At 39.0% G+C, this 26,003-nt stretch overlaps 1 protein-coding gene across 1 annotated transcript in view; it reads left to right on the top strand.

The window, feature by feature from the left end:
* Nucleotides 1–24,132, top strand: part of myom1a (myomesin 1a (skelemin)) — a 30,950-nt gene extending 6,818 nt beyond the window's left edge. Inside the window, exons 8-39 of the mRNA XM_083541620.1 lie at nt 2,345–2,437; nt 2,611–2,699; nt 4,383–4,415; nt 4,515–4,676; nt 5,343–5,504; nt 6,405–6,546; nt 8,073–8,272; nt 8,373–8,429; nt 8,587–8,711; nt 9,158–9,341; nt 10,247–10,421; nt 10,527–10,648; nt 11,949–12,145; nt 13,526–13,652; nt 14,146–14,321; nt 14,998–15,112; nt 15,217–15,373; nt 15,862–15,968; nt 16,259–16,303; nt 16,432–16,568; nt 16,674–16,818; nt 17,689–17,748; nt 17,834–17,901; nt 18,033–18,158; nt 20,079–20,166; nt 20,303–20,341; nt 20,775–20,880; nt 21,811–21,974; nt 22,110–22,146; nt 22,419–22,441; nt 22,742–22,797; nt 23,200–24,132. Of these exons, the coding sequence (XP_083397746.1) occupies nt 2,345–2,437; nt 2,611–2,699; nt 4,383–4,415; nt 4,515–4,676; nt 5,343–5,504; nt 6,405–6,546; nt 8,073–8,272; nt 8,373–8,429; nt 8,587–8,711; nt 9,158–9,341; nt 10,247–10,421; nt 10,527–10,648; nt 11,949–12,145; nt 13,526–13,652; nt 14,146–14,321; nt 14,998–15,112; nt 15,217–15,373; nt 15,862–15,968; nt 16,259–16,303; nt 16,432–16,568; nt 16,674–16,818; nt 17,689–17,748; nt 17,834–17,901; nt 18,033–18,158; nt 20,079–20,166; nt 20,303–20,341; nt 20,775–20,880; nt 21,811–21,974; nt 22,110–22,146; nt 22,419–22,441; nt 22,742–22,797; nt 23,200–23,460 (3,778 nt within the window). The 3' untranslated portion in view covers nt 23,461–24,132. The remainder of the gene's footprint in view (nt 1–2,344; nt 2,438–2,610; nt 2,700–4,382; nt 4,416–4,514; nt 4,677–5,342; nt 5,505–6,404; nt 6,547–8,072; nt 8,273–8,372; nt 8,430–8,586; nt 8,712–9,157; nt 9,342–10,246; nt 10,422–10,526; nt 10,649–11,948; nt 12,146–13,525; nt 13,653–14,145; nt 14,322–14,997; nt 15,113–15,216; nt 15,374–15,861; nt 15,969–16,258; nt 16,304–16,431; nt 16,569–16,673; nt 16,819–17,688; nt 17,749–17,833; nt 17,902–18,032; nt 18,159–20,078; nt 20,167–20,302; nt 20,342–20,774; nt 20,881–21,810; nt 21,975–22,109; nt 22,147–22,418; nt 22,442–22,741; nt 22,798–23,199) is intronic.
* The last annotated feature ends 1,871 nt before the right edge of the window (nt 24,133–26,003 follow it).

The raw sequence follows: 26,003 nt of genomic DNA, 5'->3' as shown, positions 1-26,003 counted from the left end.
GTAATGGAACGACAAGCATCTCCTCAGAGTGAAACCCATGAAATTCTGTTACAGTGAGGAAAATAAGTATTTGAACACCCTGCTTTTTTGCAAGTTCTCCCACTTAGAAATCATGGAGGGGTCTGAAATTGTCATCGTAGGTGCATGTCCACTGTGAGAGACATAATCTAAAAGAAAAAATCCAGAAATCACAATATATGATTTTTTTAACTATTTATTTGTATGATACAGCTGCAAATAAGTATTTGAACACCTGTCTATCAGCTAGAATTCTGACCCTCAAAGACCTGTTAGTCTGCCTTTAAAATGTCCACCTCCACTACATTTATTATCCTAAATTAGATGCACCTGTTTGAGGTCGTTAGCTGCATTAAGACACCTGTCCACCCCATACAATCAGTAAGAATCCAACTACTAACATGGCCAAGACCAAAGAGCTGTCCAAAGACACTAGAGACAAAATTGTACACCTCCACAAGGCTGGAAAGGGCTACGGGGAAATTGCCAAGCAGCTTGGTGAAAAAAGGTCCACTGTTGGAGCAATCATTAGAAAATGGAAGAAGCTAAACATGACTGTCAATCTCCCTCGGACTGGGGCTCCATGCAAGATCTCACCTCGTGGGGTCTCAATGATCCTTAGGAAAGTGAGAAATCAGCCCAGAACTACATGGGAGGAGCTGGTCAATGACCTGAAAAGAGCTGGGACCACCGTTTCCAAGGTTACTGTTGGTAATACACTAAGACGTCATGGTTTGAAATCATGCATGGCACGGAAGGTTCCCCTGTTAAAACCAGCACATGTCCAGGCACGTCTTAAGTTTGCCAATGACCATTTGGATGATCCAGAGAAGTCATGGGAGAAAGTCATGTGGTCAGATGAGACCAAAATAGAACTTTTGGGTCATAATTCCACTAAACGTGTTTGAAGGAAGAAGACTGATGAGTACCATCCCAAGAACACCATCCCTACTGTGAAGCATGGGGGTGGTAGCATCATGCTTTGGGGGTGTTTTTCTGCACATGGGACAGGGCGACTGCACTGTATTAAGGAGAGGATGACCGGGGCCATGTATTGCGAGATTTTGGGGAACAACCTCCTTCCCTCAGTTAGAGCATTGAAGATGGGTCGAGGCTGGGTCTTCCAACATGACAATGACCCGAAGCACACAGCCAGGATAACCAAGGAGTGGCTCTGTAAGAAGCATATCAAGGTTCTGGTGTGGCCTAGCCAGTCTCCAGACCTAAACCCAATAGAGAATCTTTGGAGGGAGCTCAAACTCCGTGTTTCTCAGCGACAGGCCAGAAACCTGACTGATCTAGAGAAGATCTGTGTGGAGGAGTGGGCCAAAATCCCTCCTGCAGTGTGTGCAAACCTGGTGAAAAACTACAGGAAACGTTTGACCTGTGTAATTGCAAACAAACAAATATTAACATTGACTTTCTCAGGTGTTCAAATTCTTATTTGCAGCTGTATCATACAAATAAAAAGTAAAAAAAATCATACATTGTGATTTCTGGATTTTTTTTTTTAGATTATGTCTCTCACAGTGGACATGCACCTACGATGACAATTTCAGACCCCTCCATGATTTTTAAGTGGGAGAACTTGCAAAATAGCAGGGTGTTCAAATACTTATTTTTCTCACTGTAATTGTTTGCAAGAAATCACCTGAAAGACTCTCAGACTGTGAGTCACAAGATTCTCTGGTCTGATCAAACCAAGATTTAACTGTTTGGCCTAATTTTAAATGTTATGTCTGGAGCAAACCAGGCACCATCCCAACAGTGAAGCATGGTGGTGGCAGCTTTATGCTCTGGGGGTGTTTTTCAGCAGCAGGGACAAGGAGACTGGTCAAGGTTGAGGGAAAGCTGAATAGAGCTAAGTAGAGAAATATCCTTAGTAAAAGAGTAGCTATACATCTATGGTCCCCATCCAACCTGACCCAGCTTGATAGGATTTGGAAAGAAGATTGTCAGCCAATCTAGGGGTTTAAAGCTTGTTGCGTCACACCTAAAAAGACTTGCTTCGATTAAGTAGTGAGTAAAGGGTCTGAATTCTTATGCACAGGTGATATTTCAGTTTTTTCTTTTTAATACATTTACAGCCTTTTCTAGATTTTTGTTTTCACTTTCTTATTATGGGGCTCTGATTGTAGATTAGTTAAAAAGAAATTCATTTGAACGATTTTAGTATCAGGCTGCAACATAACACAATTAGAAAGATTGAATGGGGTTTGAATGCTTTCTGAATGCACTGTATATCTATTGCAACATGCACAAAATAGATTAGAACTGAACGACGCATATATTTTTTAAACATTTCTTCGTACCCCTCTGTGATCAGGTACAAAAATAATGTGCTCATCGATGCCAAGGCTCACTCTGAGAAGTACACAGCAGAAAGCAACTACAACATGCACTCTCTGGAGATAAAAAAGTAAGAAATTTTGACATGTAATGCTACAACTTTTATTGTGTTGCTTTACTTCTGTGTGAATACACCTTGTGACTTTTTAGTTACTTTTGACTTTGGTGTGAAATTCAAAATTGACCCATGATTTGATGGATGTGTTTATTCTGAGTAATAATGCTCTTCTTGTTGCATTACAGCTGCGATTTCAGTGACACGGCTGAATATCGCATCTCGGCTCTCAACGTTAAAGGCGAGAGCTCTGCCTTTGCTTCGGTCGTCATTAAAAGTAGGTGCACACATCTTCTAGTATATTAGTTTTGGGGGTTTTTTGGAGCTGTTTTGCCCAAAACAAAGATGAAATGAACACTTCCGGAAGATCAAATGCTCTGTACTGTTTTTATGAATGACCAGAATAATAGCAAAAGGGCACAAGGGAATGGTGACAGGAATTTGTTTTGGTAAACAAAGCTGAAACTACTTTATGACCACTTTAGGAAACTACTGTAGTTTGTGTCAAATTCTTAAAATTTGTATTAACCAAGATTACATAAAGCAAAAAAAAAAAAAGAAAAAGAAAGATTGACAATCAACAGCATGTTAGCAATAGAAAATACCATTATCCTCCCACATCTGTAAACATGGGTGGATCAGTGACTGGTAATCACTTCTAAGTGTTAATAAAGTGTGTTTATGGTATCCTGCAATGGCCTGGCACCACATCCATGAGTTATTTCTGCCTACTGTTCCAAGAATAATCTCTGGATCCACCATTACCCAGACTAGGATGAAGCAGGTACTTAAGATTAATTAATTAATAAACTACTATTAACACCACAATGTTAAAAAATTGGAAATATCTATTAATCAGTTCTCTCAAATAATTATTTTATTTAGACCTGAATGTACAGTTAGTTGTATTTTGTGAGATCTGTGAATGTCCATACACAAATGAGTCATTATTTACCATAGTGCTACCAATTTTCTATCCTGAAACATGCCAAATGGAGTTAGTGTGAAGCAGGCAGGGATTTGAGTGAAGTATATTCGGAGTGGAACGGCCAACTGACACCTACTCAGGCTCTATTTTAGTCCTTTTAGTGCCCTGCTGTCAGAGTTCACTAGGGTCTCTTTACAGAATAATGCAGTGTTAGATTCAGTATAATAAATGAAACAAAACCAGCTGAATTTATAGTACACATGTCAAAGGTTTGGAAACATTGTTTATGAGAGACACATTTTGTTTGAAAAAATTGATTTTTTAAAATGTACAAGTTTTAAACTTTATTTTCATAAAAAAAAAATAAAAAAACTTCCTTGGCATTAATACCAGCTTTACACCCTCTTGGCACTCAGAGAATTAGTTTCTCCAGACTTTCAGCTGAAATATTTTGCCATGCCTCTTGTAAAACTTGCCAAATCCACTTCATTACAGAGCAGTTAAATAGGATTATAAAGATTTAGGTGCAGTGACTGGGCAGGACATTCCATGATAGATAGCACTTCACTACATTGTCTTGGTGTATGGTGAAATTAGACGTACTCCAAGTGGAATTGCATGGTGCTACAGTATGGCATGGTAGCCATGTTGGTTCAGTATTTCTTCCACGTTGATAACATCTACTTAACGTTTTTTGTAGTTATTTACTGTTTAGTTCTTGTGTGTTTTTGGGTTGTGCGGTGCAGTGTGGTTGTTAATATTACTGAGACAAGTGGCAGGTATCAGATTAGTTCTGATTGTTTACTTCTCTAGAATTTTGATTAACCGAGTTGTGACTGTTATGGTCCAAATCAAAGACATATGTCTCAGCTGTATTGTTTATATCAAAGCTCATCGTGGTCTCAATTGTTGTTTGGTAACAAAGTGGCCTTAAAATTTACAATCTGCCATTTTCCAGTGAATGAGAGTGGTCATTCATTTGATCAGATTTGTTCACTGCCGAATTGATATCTTTGCCCTTGTCTTTTAAAGGATTTAAAGATGGAGAAGTGTCTGAGAGACCCCGTAAGTTTCTATAACATCTTCATTTTGATTTTGATGATTTACTCAACACCAAACATCTTCCACTTCGAGTCTAATTCTTTGCTGTCTTCCTCTGCTAAGATGCTTTCAGTCCTGAATATGGCGTCACCTTCAAGACCACCATTATTGATAAGTTTGAAGTGGCCTTCGGCCGTGAAGGAGAGACCTTGAGTTTGGGTTGCACTGTCATTGTCTATCCCACTGTGAAACGCTATCAACCTGAGGTGCTCTGGTACAGGAATGGTGGGTAGTCACTCGGTATAAGAGAATATTAATTGTACATGTATTGAATTCTTGTAGTATTACTATATATGTGGAATGCTGAGATATCGCATATGTTTATCTGTTCTGAAGTGTTATCAACATCCTTTTTTTGATTTTTAGGGAAATATTGGACTTGTTTGTGAAATGTCAATCAGCCGTAACTTACCAAGCAGTTCTATTGTACACCACTGTATGAGTAAATTACTTTCAGTAATGCAGCTTAAGCAGTTGCAGCATGTCACACAGACAAAGACCAAGTCTTCTTCCTTTTCTGTTTGACATTTCCTTCATCTTAATTTAATGATTTTTTTTTCAAGATTGAAGATAATATGCAACGATAGAGATTCACACAAAAAAGGCATTACATTTTGTGTATATAATTGAAATTACAAATTGATTTAATTGTGAATAATTTTATGATTTAAACCTGAGAAATCATGGTTAACATTGTGAGTAACAAATGGCTCCTAGGAACCATTGACTTGCTGGACAGATGCACAGATACACAGTGGACAATTCTGTGTGATAATTGAATTAGTAATGTTAATGGGTCTTAGTGTATGTTCTTGGATCTAACCACTTTATTTGGTTTTGTCTGATTATTATCAGTTAAATAATTGAATTTAAAAAAAAAATTCAAACTAGGTGTGGTTCTGGAACCATCCAGATGGGTGCAGATGCAGTGGAGTGGGCAGCGTGCCACACTCACCCTCATCCACCTCAACAAAGAAGACGAAGGACTTTACACTCTGCGCATCAACACCAAGTCAGCTTTCGACTCTCACTCTGCCTTTGTGTTTGTCCGAGGTGAAGTTTACTTCTCAGCATTGACCGCAACTCTTTATAGGCTTCAGTTGTCTTAGTAAAGGTGAAATATTGTTAGTGAAATTAGCACATTACATATAGAGGATCAATGCTAACTCAGTCAGTATTAAGCAATATAACATAACACAATAACACCGCACATATATCGGGGGCACCAATGTATTATTGTATTGCATCATCACATTGCATTTTATAACATGAAGCAAATGGTGTGTTTACTAAGTATGTAGATATATGTGTAGTTCAGATTTTATACTTTATAATCTTTTGAAAACTAAGGTTTTTGCATCTGTGTTTGTTAACCAGCTCTTTCTTAGCCTAAAGTGAGCTTTACAGATACTGGTTACTTTTAGAAAGTTAATAAAAAAATCTACAGCCTTTTTTGGGGGGAAACATTTATTTTCTCAGACTGCCACACATTTTCCATTTTATACAAACCAAATTCAATATTTACTCTGAAATAGTGTTATTCAGTATTTCAGTGTTTGAAATCATAACAGATTAGAAGTGAGTGTAATTCCTAGGGGAGATTTTCCTTTTTCTTTTTATTTGCACTGTGTCTTTAAGGAGCAGCTCGTTCCCTGTATTAGGTTTCTCCCAGGCAGTGCTGCTTCTATATCAGGCTGAAGTCACCAAAAGGACTTGCGTGCCAGTTTTAATCCGTCAGACATATTCAGTGTTTAGATCGAAGGTCTGGGGCTTCAGTAATAATACATTTTAAATAAGATAGGTTTGTAGATTGATGAATTTATCCAAAATAGTAAAGGCTAAGGTATGTCTCTGGTATGTTATGCAGGCTGTTGCAGGGGCTTTTCATATCACAAGGTCATAATTAAACACTGATGAACTTCTTGTGAATGTGTATGTTTGTGTGCGTGTTAGATGCTGACGTGGAGGTAGAAGGGGTCCCTGTTGCCCCTCTGGATGTGAGGTGTCATGATGCTAATAAGGATTATGTGGTGGTGACCTGGAAGCAGCCTGCAGTTGAGGGCAGCAGCTCCATCCTGGGCTACTATATAGACAGGTCAGTGCATGTGCAAGTCCACCAACATGAAATGAGTCAGAATCAGAGATTAAAGTGGTGGAGGAGATGGGAAACACAACTTTTATTATGGATGCAAAATTTGAAGGAAAGTTCTGGCAAAAAGCAAAGGTGAAATTGTGCAATGCTCAGAGAAATTGCAAAAAGAGTTATATCTCACACTCTACAAGGCTCAGTTAGCATGTTAAATATGAAAGATCATGACAGTACAATAAGAAAAACCTGAACCAGTTTGGGCTAGGGTTAGGAGTTTGAAAGGGATGCAAGGAGAAAGCTTCTTCTCTCTAAAAAGAACAAGCACGGATTAAGTTTGAAAGGTGCATCTGAAAAACCACAAGACTTCTGAAACTATGTATTTTACACAAATGGGAGCAAAGTGGATTCTTAGAGCCACATTTGGCAAAAAAAAAAACATGACAAATAATATCAGCACAAACACTATATACCAGCTATCAAGCACTGTGTTTGGGGGTGGTGATTTGGGCTTGTTTTGCACCTGGGCACCTTCCAATCATTAATCAACCATGGACTCGTCTGTATACCAAGACATACAAAAGTACATACAAAAAAAAACTGAGGCCGTCTGTTCGACAGCTACAACTTGGCCAAAACTGGGTCATGCAACAGGACAATGATCTCAAGCACACCCGCAAATCTATAACAGAACGTCTGAAAAAGAACATAATCAAGGTGTTGCAATGGCCCAGTCAAAGTCCAGACTTGACTGAAATAGTGTGCCAGAACCTTAAGAGAGCTGTGCATAAACGAATGCCTGTGAAAGAAGAGTGAGGCCGAAATCCTTCACAACAATTTAAGAGCAATTCATACAGAACATGATTACTTCAGGTTATTGCTGATTAGGGTGGTTCTACAAGCTGTAGAATCATAAGAAATACTTAGTGTTCACACATAGTTTCTCCATCATGGTTTTATTTTTGTAAAGTTAATAAAGACACAGTGTTTTATAAATTGTTGATTTGCAGCAGTATCTACCTCATTCTAAAACCTGAGGACCAAAACCTAAATTTCTATTATGTACTGATAAAGCAAATTCAAAGAGAATGTACTTCTTTTTCCCCGACTGTATATAAAAGTCGTGAAAAAGAAGGCTCCATTAGGCTCCATTATTGTACATCATCATTATTACCAGTATTCAATATTGGCATTGTCAAAGTCGGCATTGTCAAAATTGGCATTAAAGGGATTAACATATCATCAAATGATACATGATCTTACATACATGGTCTTCTTGATGTTCATGTAAGTAAAAGACTCTTTTCTTCTCTACGGTCCTTCCCAATTGAACTCCTGTCCCCTGTCTCAATTGAACTCCTGTCACCATTGTATCGGTGACGAGAGTTAAAAATGTCAAAATACTGAGGCAGGGTTTTAATATTAAATTGAGCTAATACATGCATTTATTGAAATACAATACGGTAATAAATATTGCAATATAATGTGTTCATATGTACTGTAAATGCTCAAAAGGATTCATGTGCTGTTTGCAGGTGTGAGGTTGGCACTCACCACTGGACCCAGTGTAATGACACTCCAGTAAAATATGCCCGCTTTCCAGTAACCGGGCTCATAGAGGGGCGCACTTATGTTTTCCGGGTGAGCGCTCTGAACATGGCTGGAGTGAGTCACCCTTCTCGTGTCTCTGACCCTGTCGTTGCCATGGACCCATCTGACCGAGCCCGTCTGAGAGGTGAGAGATGTTTTGGTACTGTACTGTATTGTTTTTTGTGTTCAATGCTGTATAGATTAATGTATGGCATTGGCTTTCTTTATTATTACTCTTATATTAGCTGGTGTTTCTGCTCCATGGACCGGAATGATCAAATTCACTGAGGAAGAGCCCACTGGTAAGATCTAATCTAATCACTTGAAATACGTACGTGTAACCTGTAGACTGTTTGGTGTTTTTGAAGGGATTTACAGTACACATAAAAGCAATTTCAACAAGAATACAGGTTATTAAGGACATTACTCCTTTCCCCCACCTCTTTCTCTTTCTCTCAGTTGGTATAATCCCTGGGCCTCCTGCTGATCTGGCTGTGACCGAGGCAACCAAAAGCTATGTGGTGCTCAGCTGGAAGCCTCCCGTGCAGAGAGGACATGAAGGAGTTATGTATTATGTGGAGAAGGTGAGCAAATGTGTGAAAAGACATAACCTTTACTTTAATTTTCTGTATAATATATATTTATATTGAATATATTATACAGTTCTTTGTGTTCTTCATGGCATTATTTTACAATTTGAATGTCATACGTCACAATGTTTTCCAAAGATAATAATCACTGTTCCATAAACCAATAAAATTTTGACTTTGCTTCAAGAATAGACTGTAAGAACCATGAACATAAAAAAAAAACTTGAATCTTTTCAATCCATTTTATTTTACTTCAGTTTCTTATTCTCACACTGCACGATATCCCCCAGAACTCTTAATGAGGAATCCACACTGACAAAAAAACACACTGCCCACAATCTAATGTCTGCTTGAAAATTCTATCTTCTGCAATGAGTCGAGGTGCGACACAACCTTGACCAGGTTCTAAAGTGGAGACTGGATGTACTGTTTGTTCGCAGTGTATGGTTGGCACAGACACCTGGCAGAGGGTGAACACAGGGATGCCAGTGAAGTCTCCTCGGTTTGCCCTTTTCGACTTGGCTGAGGGCAAATCCTACACCTTCCGTGTGCGCTGCTGCAACTCCGCAGGTGTTAGCGAGCCGTCTGAGGAAACTGGAGCCACGACTGTAGGAGACAGACTGGGTACAAGCGTTAATGTCATTCTTCCTTACTGTCATAAGTCAAATGTTACAAACCTCTGTGTGCCGATAGCCACATTTTATTATTCGTTTATAGTATGGTATCCGACCACTGTGTTTCTACCGATCCAAAGGTCTGAGCCTTTTAATCAAAGATCTAATAGCAATATTATGGTTAGTTAATGCATTTAAAATCGTGTTTAGTTTAAATCCTTAATCCTTAAATTGTAATATACACTATATGAAAAAAAAAAAGTATTGGGACACCTAACTGTTCCAGCCATATGTGGTTCTTTCCCAAACTGTTACCACAAAGTTAAAGGTCGCATTATAAATTGTATAGGACGTCCTAAACCTGTTCCAGCATGACAATGACCCTGTGCATAAAGCCAGGTCCATGAAGATATGCTTTTGGAGATCTCCTGCCAAAGAGCTTTCAATTCTATTGAACACCTTATGATGGATTTCTTACACTGATTCAACTCACCTACATCAGTACTTGTTTTTACTAAACACCCTTGTATTTAAATGAGCACAAATTTCCACAAGCACTCTTTAAAATGTGGAACGCGATGCTCAAAAAGCACATACCGTACTTATGTGCAAGTATCTAAATATCTTGTTCACATTTCTTTTTTTTGTTTTGCATTATATACTTCATTTAAGGTATATGTATATGCTGCTTATATACATATATGTGTATCGTTCTAATTGATCTAATTCTAATAGTGTCTAATCTACTTATAAATAATTGCAACCAACTGAATTTTGATTATACAATCAGGTTTGAATGATTTGTTTTTTTCTTTGGTAGTTGGCTACGATCAGAGACTTTTAATGGACTTTTACACCCAAATGTTGTTTGGCTCGTGTCCACCTGTCCTCAATCTCAAATCCAACCTTTTTCAGACCTGCCCTCAGGACCAGGGCGTGTTGTGCCCATCAGGAACACAGCCTCCTCTGTTGTGGTGACCTGGGAAGCTTCTAAGGAGGCCAGAAAGCTTGTGCGCTACTATCTGGAAGTCAGCGTCGTGGGCAGCAATGTGTGGGTGCCATGCAACAACAAGCCGGTCAGAGACACTAGGTAGATCTGTTCTTTTTAACATCTTCTCGCATATTTCTAAAATGATATCCTTGGAACTAGTGTAATTCTTTTTAAATTGATGTGGATTGGAACTTTGATTTGTAGATTTGTGTGTCACGGGCTGAATACGGGAGACAACTGCGTGTTCAGAGTAAAAGCCGTGAACTCTGCTGGCTACAGCACGTTTTCTAGCGTGTCTGAATCCTGCCTTGTGAAAGCAGCCATTGGTGAGTGTCATTTTAATCTAGAAAAGCAAAACAAGAATTTATAAATGTCAACGTAGGTATCCACTTGCACATTTTGCTGCCCCATGCTCTCTTTCTGCCTGCCTTTCTTTGCTTTTACTATGAGGTTAACTTGGAGTTGAATGTAGTGGATCCGAAGACTTTTGTTATAAATAGTGTGAGGTGTGTGAGGTGCAGAGTGTACAATTATCAGTAAGCTCTAGATCACTTGAAATAATGGAAATCATTTTCACAGCTGCAGTTTTGGCTGTTTGCACACAGTAGTACTTTCCATTGTTCATAATACACTGTTTTTGAGTTCCAGTTTTCACCATTTCTGCACTTTCACCATATCTCCATTTATCACAAGACCATATAGAACCACCTTCTGTTCCGAATAACTAGTTCAACTTTCTTTTGAAAACCTATTTGGACACAACCAACTGATGCTGTTCTCACCGAGAAGTCAACTTGCCGCATGGAGACAGCGATGCACGTGCAATGCCCTGCATCTCACCATACAATTCACCACTCGCATCTAACCTCATTGAGCCACATGATCAACTCAGCCATGTTTCCTCCTGCGTTTCAATACTAACCCGGCTTGAAATCAGAGTGTGAAGTGTGAGGGTTTCTTGGGGAGTGTGACACTGTGTCTCTCGGCAGTGCAGTATGTCCATGCTGTGTGTCTCTTGCTGTGTTTCATAAATGACTTTAGGGCATGCGGTGTGTAGAACATGAGGAAGAAGGTCCAGATCCATCCCAGAGTCATGGCAGGTGGGGGAGAGCACAGTGAGTAAGTGCATGATGTGTGCTCGAAACGAGAGCTGGTTTGTACTGAATGTGTTTTCAGAAAGTGTTCGCTCTTATTAACTTTTAATCCAGCATATTAAAATGCACAACAGGGGGTGTGTGACTTTTTAAAACAGAGGTTTTAATAAAATATTATGTGCACAGAATGCTTAAATTTCACAGGATGGTTTTAGGTGTTACGAGGTATTATCAGTACAATTGGGGACCATTAAAATAGTTCATACTTGGACTTTAATACTAGAGACCTACAAATAAAGAACACATAAAGAATGAGCAAAGGTAATGATGTACTGATTTTACCTTTGTTTAATGTTCAAGAGCAACAGCATCATGTTGGTTTTACCTACTGAATATACAATATTGTTTTTTAACACACATTTTCACAGAATGACTCCATCAGGATGGATAATATTGTGATATTTTCCAACAAGGGATGAATAATTCTGCTCATTTTAGAGTAGAGGATTTACCTGAGCTGTTCCTTGTGCAGAGGTGCCTTCTCCTCCATCTGGTCTCACTGTGGTGGAGCATGTTCGTGACTACATGGTCTTGAACTGGCAGGCTCCTGCTAAAACCGGAGGAGCCGATATCAGAGGCTACTACCTGGACTACAGGACCGTTAAGGGCAGTGTCTCAAGCAAGTGGCACGAGATCAACACCAAGGCGGTCACTGGCACTTCTTATAAAGTAAATTGTACAGCAACCCTGTCGAATTCACATGGGATTAATACACGAGTACACAGAGGAATGGGGATAGGAATGGAATATAGAAATATAAATGAGCACAACCTGCATAGATTCTTGTTTTTTTTTTAATATATTTTATATTTATTTTAAATAAATCAAGTAGATATACGTAAATCATTAATCATCAGATTCTGAACATTTAATCAGCACACGATATGATGTGATTTATGTAGTTTAGTACCATAAACTGCCTGTTTTAAGTACTTTTCCAATATAAAAAGAAGCACTTGTAGAAAGAAATGGTCTGCTAAGTCTCGGTGTGATTAGTAAATACAGAGATCAGGCTCGCCTTTAGTAAATGTAGAGTAAATCTAGAGATTAGGTTTCCATTCTGTTGGGATCTATCAGCCTCACAGCTGTAGAACAGAATAAATACATTACTGGTGCAAAACTTATTCTGTAGTGAGACCAGATTTTTGTGTATTTATGTAGGAGTATGCCTTTGTTGGCCTGCAGAGGGTCCCACAGGTTTGCCTACGGTGTAGAGTTGTTATGGAAAAAAATCCATTAACTACGCTATCAGAAGTTATATCAGCATTAAATAATATTAGCCGTATTCAATTCCATTAACATATTACATTTGGCAGGACATTACATATGCTTTGCTTAAGTTAATGCTGGTTAAATAAAAAAAAAAAAATTAAAATAATTAAAAATATAAAATAAAATTAAAATAAAAAATTAAATTAAAGAAAAATTATTATTATTTGTTGCAGAAAATGTTATAAATATATCCAACAATCATTCATACCACTTTTATGTTTAAAAAGAATAGTGTAATTCCCCTCCATAAGAAATGTAATCAATAATATACAGTAGATAATATACTAATATAGATCAACATTATTTCAGTTGTAGTCTAGGCTTCAATCCAAAATGATGTACATCTTGAAATTATGTGACGCGATGTAATTCAGTACACGAAGTCAGAGTCAGAGACTCTCGGAGGCAAACAGTGTATGTTCACAGTGGAAAAAAAAGGAAAGAGTTTCTATGTGCTACTGCCATTTTAAACTATAAGTGGCATAAGCAGTCACATAGGGCCCCTGAGCCATGAGGGGGCCATGTTTATATTTTGTGATGGCATGACTCTTAGCAAAGTTTGTGGTCTTGCAGAGGTCTTCTTGTGGTCTGCAGTGGTCTGCAAGTCGAATGTCATGTAGATCCCCAAAGTATTAGAAACATCCCTGGTGTATACTCTTACATTTTCACACTGATATGTCTGTAAAGATATAAAGACACATCATTAAAATGAAATATAACTATGCTAGAACCTGAAAACGACTTTGAAATGATTGTTCTTCCCTTCCTGTGTTTCAGGTGGAGAACTTGAAGGAGAATTTATTGTACCAGTTCCAGGTTCGTGCAGTTAACCAGGCTGGTATTAGTGAGGCCTGCATCACCAGCGTTGCCTTTGAGTGTAAAGAGTACACTGTTGCATTGCCAGGTAAATTAGTCAGCCAGAGTAGTGTCATACAGCTCTAATGTGCTATGATCCTCGATGAATCATTTAATCAACACCCAGCTGTATAGGCCATCATTTCAACACTCCTGTAACGCTGGGTGTTAATTAAATGATTCGCTGACTGCCTTTAATAAGCCCATGATGATTTATAGCAAGTAGGGGTCAGTTAGCATTGCTGGCATGATCTTGCTTTGATTGCAATGCATATAGTTATAAAAAGGTTTCGTATCTCTACAATAATAGGAGTTTGTCCCTGCGCGAGTACTTGTTGTGAACATAACTGCACTGTGCAGTGACTTCAATGGCCTTTAGGTGTCTCTCTTAACAAACAGATAATAAAAGGGGCCATTAGATGATATGACCAGGTCCTCACTACTCTACTCATTGTATTGATGGTTCGCTTTGCTTATTGTCAGTCTGTCCACTTTTACATGCTCTAATGCATCCTTGTTATGCTTTTGTCCGGGTACCACAGGCCCTCCTCATGGCCTTCATATACTGGAGTTGAGAAAGGATTCATTGGTGCTGCTTTGGGAGCCACCCACGTTCAACGGCCGCAGCCCCATCACTGGCTACTATGTGGATATCAAGCAGGGAGATGGCAAATGGAGAGGTGTTCAGGATAGGTCCACTCAGAATACATACTTGCAGGTCAGTTTGTAAGGAAGCTGACAACCAAGATGAAAATTTTGTGTGTGGTAATCTTGGTACTGTGAATGTGTACTCTATATAGGTCCTAAAACTACAGGATTGTTTACGTATCTCTGTCCAAATGATTCCTTCCAATTCCCAGCCACTTTCTTTATTTCTTACCCAATACTTTTATATGGAAAAAATGATTACTTACTACCACCACTAAATAAGATATATTACGTCGTGAAATGAGCTCTTATTTTGATTGATTGCAGGCTTTCTTGGTTAATTCGGTGAGTTTTGTTCTGCTGCCTAAATTTAAATTAAAATGTAAAATTAATTTAAATTCATTTCTTTTTATTAGTCCATTTAAACGTTTTTAGTGCTGCGTGTAAGTGCTGTTCTCGTGTTTGGCCATGTGATGGCGCAGGAACACCACGGACAATCCGAGAGTCCGAACTGGTTATGGTGATCTGTTCACCTGTGGCATGTGGTGTTTCCCGAAACGTACAAATATTATAGAGTTCTTTGTGTGAGGAAATCACACATAGGCAGGACAACTGTGGAGATCTTTAGGCAGACCAACGAAGTTGGCAAAGATATGCCTCATTTTGGTGAAATATAAAATGTACGTTTATTAAATGTCAGTTATATGAACATGTTGCTGCATGGATGTCTGATTTTCCACACCCAGATATCTGGCCTAAAGGAAGGTGCCTCCTACACACTGCGTGTCCACGCTAAGAATATTGCAGGTGTTGGTGGCCCCTCCAAAGCTACAGACCCCATCATCGCACAGACACGCTCAGGTAAACGAAGCAGATACAGACTCAGTCGAATAAACCAATCGATCTTTTCCATCACTTTTCCCAGAACCGATTAGTTAAATTCTGTTTTCACGGTCATTCTTCAGGCACTAATGAGATTGTGGTCGATGTGGATGACGATGGCGTGGTCTCGCTGATCTTCGAGTGCTCCGAGATGACCGAAAGTTCTCAGTTTGTGTGGTCAAAGAACTACGAGGCTTTCACCGATACCTCCCGTCTCACTATTCAAACAGTCAAGGGAAAGTGAGTCAACGTCTTACTTATCGATACGCATTTCTTTTTGCACCATGTGTTGTTTATCCTGCTGCTTTTTCCTTTTTTCAGTAAGATCTATATTCACTTTGTTCTGTGGAGAAAGGTTTGGTCACATGGCAGCGGTAGACATTTAGCAGTTAGTTTCAGGCGTCGGACAATGCCGCGTGGGCGCTAGTGTGAGGATGAATAGTGGCAGGCTGTCTGGAAGCCAGAGGAGATGTGTGTCACCTTTGTTTTGCCAGATGTGCTGCGAAAGCCGAGACAGCATGAAAGTGGGAGGCAAAGTGGTCAAAGAAAAAAGGAAAAGAATTGGGGGGGGGTGCAACTTTACCTTTGAAGAAAAGAGAAAGACTAATTAGTGTTACTCGAACTGAAAACGATTTCATGCTCTTTGGAAAGAATTGTGCGCAGTTAGAACATTACACGCGCAGTATCGATGTCTTTCCCCGTCCTCATACCAGTTGATGTGTTCTCAGATCCAGAGCCATCTTTAATGATCCTTCACTGGAAGACCTGGGCATCTACTCCTGTGTTGTCACCAACACTGATGGAGTTTCAGCCAGCTACACACTGACAGAGGAGGGTGAGTCACTTTCCCCAACTCTCTGGCTAATGACGGTGATATTCTATCTTCTGTCTTTTGGACAGAAAGACTCGTAATCTTTTCCAGAAGCTGGTGCGTCATGTCTTCTTTTTAAACCTTAACAAGTCAAGGACATGCATGCACATATATCAGAAGCTTGTATGTAACTGCTCGATGAAGCGTTGCAGTGTCACATAAAAGAAGATTCGTTCCGAGAATTCTTGATCCAACTCAGAGCTACAGTGTGGCGGTTCTACGTTAATGGAATGCATTTGAACAATATTTTATAGGTCTGAGGCGCTTGTTGGAAATCAGCCATGACCACAAGTTCCCCAGTAAGTACAGAACAACAACAGTAACATTAAAGTCTACCTCAGTGCATTTCCAGCATGATTTATTTACGACTTTTATAGAAATACATAACTGTTTTACACCGATACTTATCGCAGTGTTTCTTTTATAGTTATTCCTTTCAAGTCCGAAATGGCTGTTGAGCTGCAGGAGAAAGGACGTGTGCGTTTCTGGGCACAGGTTGCTAAGTTTACTTCCAAATGTGAAGTGGAATATGTTTTCAACGATAACATCATTACTCAGGGAAAGGTATACCAACTAGTTTATTTATTCCTGCACTAGACCTTTATTCCACACATACTTTCTACTTTTTTTTCCCCTTTATCACACTGATAAATCTTCCTAATTCCGCAGAAATACACCATGAATTTTGACAAGAAAACAGGCATCATCGAGCTGTTCATGGACTCTTTGGAAATCACAGATGAAGGAAGTTTCACGTTTGATCTTGTTGATGGCAAAGCTACCGGCCGTACCAGTTTGGTGCTTATTGGAAATGGTAAAATAAAACCCTGTCCCTGTCATTTTATAAGTAATATAACCCTTTGTCCATCGCTATGCATTCAGACTGCTGTATTCAGGTCTGTCCTGTAGAGGGCAGGAAAGGGTCATAAAATCGATTCGCTCATACAGGAGCAATATTAGGGCTTTGTACAGGACGTCCATTAGCATACACATCATTCCCTTAACTGCTGATTGGACTTTATCAGGCTTTACTGATTGATCATGTTACTCCATTATTAAACACAATTATTGGGTGCTACTGGATCAGATTTAGCTCCGACTCCATTATTGGCTAAAGAGGCGAACGGTAATGACCGTTCTTACAGCAGATAACAGGTTCCTTAGTGGTATTTAATGGTTTTATAGTTCAGGAGTAATGCATTTGATCACAAATTGAACTCCAGGACTTTCCTGCAATAAAGTTTGAATTATTACTCTGTGACAGCCTGCGACTGTCAAACTGACATTTTTATATTTTTCAAAAATATAATGTTTCTGAGATATGAAAGGTAGATGCTTTCCTGAGGAGAAATATGCTTTTTGGAGAGATTTCAACCACTAGAAATGATATGTCAAATTCTGGTTTCTCCCAAAGAAGAATAAGGGAAAATTTCAAATTCCAAGAGTCCAAGAAAGGAAAACTGGCCATGCTGTTAGGAAGGGAAGAATGGGATGCTCTATGTATGTAGAAGAGGGTAGATAGTGATCTTCCTAAAAGAGGGTAACTCTGCCCTGTGATGCAGCTCACGCCAATTCATGGGTCGAGTTTGACATGACTTTGTAAAATGACCGTGTCAAATCAATAAATTCACATTCTTTCTTTCTTTTTTTTTTTTTTTTTTTTTTTTTTTTTTTTACACAACAGAGTTTGCTGAGCTTCAGAAGAAGTCTGAGTTTGAGAGAGCAGAGTGGGTCAGGAGACAAGGTATGCCACGCAGCGTTTCAATGCTAAATATGTTGCTGTACATTTTGAAACATTTTTTAACACGTCACATTCTCACATCATCCAGGTCCTCACTTTGTGGAATACCTCAGTTTCGAGGTTACAAAAGAATGTAACGTGTACCTGAAATGCAAGGTAAGGTCATGCAAGACATAACGAATTTTCCTCACTACCACCCCCCCCCCCCCCCCCCCCCCAAGTCGGTCGGATTAATATTTTATCCGTTCCCCTTCCACACGGCCTCCCTCTTACTCTTCTCTCTTCAGGTAGGAAATATCAAAGCTGACACCGAGATAACCTGGTTTAAGGATGGAATTGAGATCGCGGAGGAGGACGAAGATGGCAAGAAAATTGGCGTTGCAGTCGACGTGCTGTCCTTCAATATTGGCAAGGTCAGGCAGCTACAGGGCATTATGGGGGGAAACTATGGGTTGAGCTTTGCTAGCAGCTATGCTACAGGCTTCAGCTTGGAAAAGCATATTCTCTTGACCACATAAATAGTGGAAATTCTTTTACAAATACTGTATATTCAACACTTTGCAACATATTTTTGTTTAAATTTAGGATTGTATTCTAGAAACATTCAGTACTGTACAAAGGTTTTAGGCATTTGTAAAATAAAATGCTGTAAAATAATGTTTTCAAAAATAGAAGTGTTAATAGTCTTATTGTATCATATAATAAAATGGAAATTTCGAATCAAATCAATATTTTGTGTAACCACCCTTCGCATACAAAACAGCAATTGGACAATTGGAATTCTAGGTACAGTTTTGAAGGAACTCAACAGGTAGGTTGTTCCAGACATCTTGAAGGACTAATTACAGATTTTCTGTGGATGAAGGCTGCTTTAAATCCTCCTGACTTTTCATGTAATCCCAGACAGAATCGATGATACTGAGATCCGGGCTCTGTGGGGGCCAAAACTATCACTTCCAGGACTTCTTCTTCTCTACCCTGAAGAAAAACCCTGTTTTTAATGACATTGGATGTATATTTGGGCTCGTTGTCTTGCTGCAGAATAAATTTGAGGCCAATCAGACGCCTCCCTGATGATCTGCCTGTATTTCTCAGCATTGATGACAGAATTAATCTCCAACGTCATTTGTAGAAATGCAGCCCCATCTTGCAGGAAACCTCCACTGTTCTTCACTCTTAATATTGTGTCACTCTCCAACCCTTCAGCAAACCAACTGCATCCTGCTACAGCCAAATATATCAGATTTTGACAGTCTAGAGCACCTGCTGCTTTTATTCCATGAAGACGACTTCTGGGAGTTCTTTACTGATGGCACTCCTGGACATCTTATTCCGAAGGGATGTAAGCATGATATGTCTTTCATCTGCTGCATTAAGTGTACTTGACCAACCACCGCATCTACAGTCCTCAACATTGCCTGTTTCTTTGTGCTTTTTCAAAATAGCTTGAACAGCACCTCTGGAAACTCCAGTCTGCTTTAAAATCTTTCCCTGGAAGAGACGTTACTGATGCAGTATAACTTTCTTGTGTCTTCTTACTGTGCTCAATCTTGCCATGTTGTATGTCCTGGGAAATCTCTTCCACAACCTCAGCTCAGTAGCAGGGTTTGGCTGTTCCTCACCCAGGTTTTTGCCTCCTACACAGCTTTTTCTGTTTCAGAAATTACTGTCTTTCAAGTGTATTGATTTGATTTGGATTTCTCTTCTGCTCATTTATTTACCATTCTGTTAATCAATATTAAAAAAAAATATTAATACTTTTAGTTTTTTGAAAGCATTCTCACTTTACAGCATTTTCTTACACCTACATTACCGTGTGACACAAATTGATAAAATGTCCCCCATGTCACATCACAATGCTGTAGTCTATAAAGACCGATTTCTCAATTAGTTCTTGTAAACAGTAAACAATGCTTGCATGTAGATCCGTGGGGGTGCGCCCCCCGACGCCACTCTCGCAGGCTGCTATTGGCATTAACTACAATATCTGTCTAATTTTCAGCTGGTTAAAAAGAATGAACGAGAAGTGAAAAAGAAACCTGCGGCTGAAGAAACTTCGAAGAAACCCAAAGTCTGCACCTTTTCCCTTTATAAGTTATTGCCGAGTCTCATGTGCTGTTCTGTGGTTTATATCTCTGTTGCTGTCGTCTCCTATTTTTTGGTGTCCCTGTTTGCCTGCAGCATCCACCGCAGGAGAAAAGCTTGGCTTTTCGGATTTTTGTGCCTGTTTATTTTTTGTTGTTATTAGTCAAAATGATTTCAAATCCGCTCTGTGAAAGCGGCTCAAGCAAGGCACTTTCTTCCTCTCACTTCTTTTGTAACTCTCCAAACAGCTTTCCAAGAAAGATGCAGGTGTTTATGAGGTGAAACTATGGGACGAGAGAGGAAAGGATAAGACTATGCTGGATCTGACAGAAGCTGGTAGGAGCCTTTTATATATTTGTACTGTGTATATATATATATATGTATGTATGTGTATATACAAGTATTAATCTTATGTGTAGTTTCTGAATCATTATATCATGTTCTAAAATATGCTGCTCTGACTGTTCCTTAGGTTATAAAGCCTTGTTGAATGAAATGTTCAGAGTTATAGGTAAGTTTTTTTCTTTATTGCACTCTTTTCACACCATTCTTGAAATGGTTCACTAATGATACAAGAAAAGCAGTTAATGTCTCATCATGCTTTGCAGCATGTATTAAAATGCTGAGCATGTCCAGATGATGTCGATTTTGGATAATGGTGGCAAAAAGAAAGGATCGAATTGACTTTGAAGCATTCTTGGGGCTCAATAATTGGACTCAAAGTCTGCTCAATTGGCTTGCATTTCAATAAGAACAGAGGCTAATTTGATCTCTACATTGAAGTCTGTGGGAAAGGCATCAGTAAACAGGGTTGGAAATTGTGTTCGAAAGTGCACATTAAAATGACTGCGATGTTCATGACACTCCATATTGTTTGCTTGTTTTTTTCTCCTTCAATTTGTCACTCATTTGTTTGATATTGTTACTCTTCTTTTTCGTCACAGCCCACTCTTCTAGTGAATTGAAGGTTCAGAGCACCGAGCATGGAATCATCCTCTACACAAATGTTGTGTATCACACAGAGGAGCTCCCTGTCGGATGGTTTCACAAGTAGGTTATTTTTTTTTTTTTACTCTCACACCCCCCTCCCACCTCCCCCGTGTCTTGTATATATGCTAAACACTGAAATGCTGCTGCAGGGGGGGGGGGGGGGGGGGGGGGGGGGGGGAATGACATTTAAATAATCCCAGAATCATGAGCTTACAGATGCACTGTGCATTTTTCCTAATGTTCCATACAATACGTAGCTTGAGATGGAGCCAGTAAATGAGATACCGGTCTATCACAGAGCACTACACACACAAACACACTCACACCTAAGAGGTGCATTAGTATCACCTCCTAACATGCTTTTGGGAGATGGGAGGAAACCAGAGAACCCCAAGGAAACCCAGGTGAATGTACACAAAAGAATGAATAGAAAGTCCATGCAGTTCAGGGACTCTGCTCTGCCCTACTACACTTCCATGCCACCAATAAAATTCAAATATAAAAAAAAAAACCCTAGAATATGAAATGCCTATGTCTTTTGGGTCATACGAAATATTTTATAAAGCTGTAATGGAGTCACGAACCAACCAACAAAAGACATTTTTTTTAAATGTTTGCCTTTAGACAGCTTTTTCTTTACCACATGACATCCACCAATGTGCAGTCAAGAGTGTCTTATGAGAGCACAGCACTCTGAAAGAACAAAAGGCCAGGGAGCGTCTGGCTCTCTGAGAGGAGATTTGCTAATGCGTTTTGTGCCGTGCATTACAATCCACTACATAAAACGTGAAGCACACGTGGTCGTTTTCGCAATGCAGTTTACATGCCTAACAGCACCACTAATGCTGGCATCGGCAAAATGTTTTTTATTTTTTTGTATTTTTTTGTGAGTTTGTAGCGTGAAGCTGTAGCATTTCAGTTTTCATTGTACACGTTTTATTGAGAGCTCTGACGGTGCCCTTTGACTGGTAATCATTTGTGTCCATTTAGGGAAGGCAAGATTTCATACTCGGACAGAGTTCAGTGTGGAGTCACAGGGGAGCAGCTGTGGCTGAAAATCAAGGAGCCCGCAGACAAGGACAAGGGCAAGTATGCCATCGACATCTTCGCCGGCGAAGGCAGCGTCAGGCGAGTTCTTGACCTCACCGGCCAAGGTAAAAGCCCTCATGTGTTTCAAGAATTCTGTAACTACATTGCCTTTCTTTCAGTGTGACTAAACTGTCATTTGAGTTTATTTTTAGTCACACTTTTTGTGTGATTGAATGTTTTTTTTTTCTATTCTATATAAGTATGGGAAGAGGCCTATTCTGAATTCCAGAGGTTAAAGTGAGTACTTATGCTTACTATTATATAGTAAATAATATGAATCCTGCTTTAACATTGTATTAAAGATATCATTCACAAAATTTGTATGCTTGTGCAAACTGCTGTATGCAAACAAACTTTTCCTAGAATAGAAAATCACATCCGAGTACATCCTTATGACGATATTGGCTTGTTCTGACACCGCTGTGAGGAAGTAGACCATATCACCTTAACAGGATCTGATGCTATTTAAAGTCTTCACTAACAGTGTGCTTATCCATTTCCTTCCTCAGGGCTGCAGCTATTGCAGAGAGAAGTAAGTGATTGTCTCTGCTGTCATTGTTATGGTTTTTTCTTGAAGACAGCTTGCTCTCAGAGCATGTGGATGCTATTTCTAGCCATCTTCCTTACTTACCTGCGTAGGATGCGTATATAGTAGTGATGCAGTAAAGGCTCATCTCCTGTCTAAATGTCTTGGGAATGTTTAGACCTCATACTATGAGCTGTAACCTTAGTCCTTGTTGTTGGAAATAAAATGACATGTAGGGTCAGGAGTCAAAAATTCATTCACACTGATTTACCAAGAGGCTCACTGACTGCTTCTCTATTCTCGTAGACCGAGCACGTGTAATCGGAGGCCTGCCAGATGTGGTCACTATCCAGGAGGGCAAGGTAATGCATCTCTAATTACACGAGACACCAGAAAACCCCCTGTGATCAAATTAGATCTCATTATCACATTGTAGCTCATCTATAATTGGTGTACCAGTATCTTTTTTTTTTCAGACTATTACAGAAGCAAAGTAGATTTCTGAAAGATAATGTGATTTATACCACAGCGGTGGCAAAATCTGATTGGTTAAAGAGTGTTGATTAGTTTTCTAGGAAAGCCGTTCTGGCGATAATGCCAGCTCAAATTTAAATCACGGGTTTATATTAAAACTCTCGCACTAATACATTACAGTTTCTATGGTAACAGGTATTTGCGGGGAGTTCTGTAGTAAAAAAAAGATAATTATCTGGGCATTGGCATTTTGGAGCCTCAAATTCTTTCCCCCCGTTATTCCTGTTCAGTCTTTGAACCTCACCGGAAACGTGTGGGGCGACCCTGTGCCTGAGGTCAGCTGGCTGAAGAACGACAAAGAGCTGGAACGTGACGATCACATCACGCTCAAGTTTGAGCATGGCAAGTTCGCCAGCATCACCATAGCGGCAGTCAATTCATGTGACTCCGGCAAGTACGCACTGGTGGTGAAGAACAAGTACGGCACGGAGGCTGGGGAGTTTACCGTCAGCGTCTACATACCAGAGGACGAGGCCGAGAAGAAAGAGTAGAGTAATACGGAAGCTGCAGAAGAGACAAGGGCCGTGATATGTCCAGTTTGCATCCTACAGCATTTTATTTCAAAACAGTACATTGCAAGTGCATAGACAGAATAGTAATAATTAACACTTCTGGGAAAAACACATCAGTGACACATTTGGGAACATGTAGACCTAATCTACACCCAAAAACAGCCAATCATTTATGTGATTACATTCAATACTCAGCTCTAATTACCCATTTATCCTAGTCTTCTGACAACCATTCGTCAAAGGCGAACATGTTTTAAAATAAAATGCTGTTCAATACATAGAACTAGTATGTGCCTTGAGTGTTTTAATATTTTATTTCTGTTTGTATTATCTGTGTTCATATTTCCTGTTTTAACAAGAAATGTTACCTGCAGGTCCTCCTTCTATGATTGACAGAACAGTAAGTGGAGAAACAGCTAAGCTCAGAGGGAAACTTTTAAATTTATAAAGTCAACAGACTGTAGGAGGGAAATGTCATGTAACTGTAGCTGTATTTTAGGTTATGGATGTGCTTGAATTCAAAGAAGGCTTTCAGGGTAATAAACTGTCTGTCTTGCAATATCGATGGTCCGATATCACCCTGCATATGTCTTCACGACAGAAACCAAAAGTGACGACCGTAAAATAAAGCCTCGCATTGCAAAAGGAAAATGTCTTTTGTTGTTTAGAAAACCCGTTTGGCCGGATGTCTACGGCTCACTAACGCTTTAAGCATTTTATGCAGAATGTACACGTCACTCACTCCCATGTCATCCTTTATGTTAGTAGACAATTTGAGAAAGCTATGTGCAGGTAAATGTATTGGTGTTGTAATGAACATAACTACATTTAACATGTAAATCATTCTTACTCCTGTGAGTTCATTTTAGTATTTAGTGTTTAGATGCAATACGGTTCTCACGTTTAAATTGCGCAAAACTGATATTCAGGCTACAGTCAACATGTATAAATGAACTAAAAGCTTCACTGTTAATAAATAATATAAAACAAAACGATGTTGAAAATAATTTAGAAATTATGTAATGAAATAAAACTCTCTGATGTAACACAAATACACAATTGTGTTTTAACACTATAGAACACTCTCTTGTAATACTGCTGAAACATAATAACACACTCTGTTGTAACAGAGTAACACCGCTGGAACAGAGTAACACTAAGACTGGTTCAGAATAATATACTCCTGTAACACAATAACATTGCTGGGATGGAATAACACACTCTTGTAACACAATCACACTGTCGGAACAGAATAAAACACTAACAAATTAACACTAGTGAAACAGAATAACACACTCTCTTGTAACACAATAACACTGTTTGGACAGAATAACACACTATTGTATCACAGTAATATGGGACAGAATAACACTTTTTTACCACAATAACAACGGCAGAACAACACAATCTCATAACAGAATAACACACTGATAAGAGAAACACTCGCATAATATAATAAGACACTTTACGAGAGTAGCATAATAGACTAACAGAATATTTTTCTCATAATTTAATAACACATTCTTGTGACAAAATAACAAACTGTAACGAAATGACACACAGCTGAGTAAAAGTAATCGTGGTCATGAAAAGCATTACACTCACGTCAGAGTAAATATGTTGTCCACTTAATCACTACCTGAGTAAGCACTTTTTTTTTTTAGCATGCTTATGTAAACGAACATTTATTTGATTTTGGTTTTATGCCAAGTAAAATGTATAATCACAACAGAACAATGTACTGTAAAGAAAATATACTTAGTGTTAATTCCTGTCTTTTGCAAATGATATACAGTTCTTACATCATTCTTTTTTTCTGGATTTTGCATTATGATTAGATAATCATGCATGCACTTCTTACAGAATTCTTTTTTTTTTGTTCCTCATTATGATCAGATGATCATGCATGCACTTCTCACAGCATTCTGTCTTCTGGGTTTTGCATTATGATTAGATGATTGTGCATGTACTTCTTATAGCATTCTGTCTTCTGGGTTCCTCATTATGATCAGATGATCATGCATGTACTTCTTACAGCATTCTGTCTTCTGGGTTTTGCATTATGATTAGATGATCGTGCATGCACTTCTTACAGCATTCTGTTTTTTAGGTTCCTCATTATGATCAGATGATCATGCATGTACTTCTTACAGCATTCTGTCTTCTGGGTTCTTCATTATAATTAGATGATCATGCATGCACTTCTTACAGCATTCTGCCTTCTTAATTTTGATTAGATGATCACACGTGCACTTCACACAGCATTCTGTCTTCTGGGTTCTTCATTATGATTAGATGATCATGCATGCACTTCTTACAGCATTCTGCCTTCTTAATTTTGATTAGATGATCACACGTGCACTTCCCACAGCATTCTGTCTTCTGGGTTCTTCATTATGATTAGATGATCATGCATGCACTTCTTACAGCATTCTGTCTTCTGGGTTCTTCATTATGATTAGATGATCATGCATGCACTTCTCACAGCATTCTTTTTTTCTGGGTTTTGCATTATGATCAGA

Source organism: Silurus aristotelis (assembly GCF_946808225.1).
Source record: "Silurus aristotelis genome assembly, chromosome: 5".
NCBI classification, from domain to species: domain Eukaryota; kingdom Metazoa; phylum Chordata; class Actinopteri; order Siluriformes; family Siluridae; genus Silurus; species Silurus aristotelis.
The sequence above is the reverse complement of the archived record's forward strand: the minus strand, read 5'-3'. Positions and strand labels throughout refer to the sequence as shown.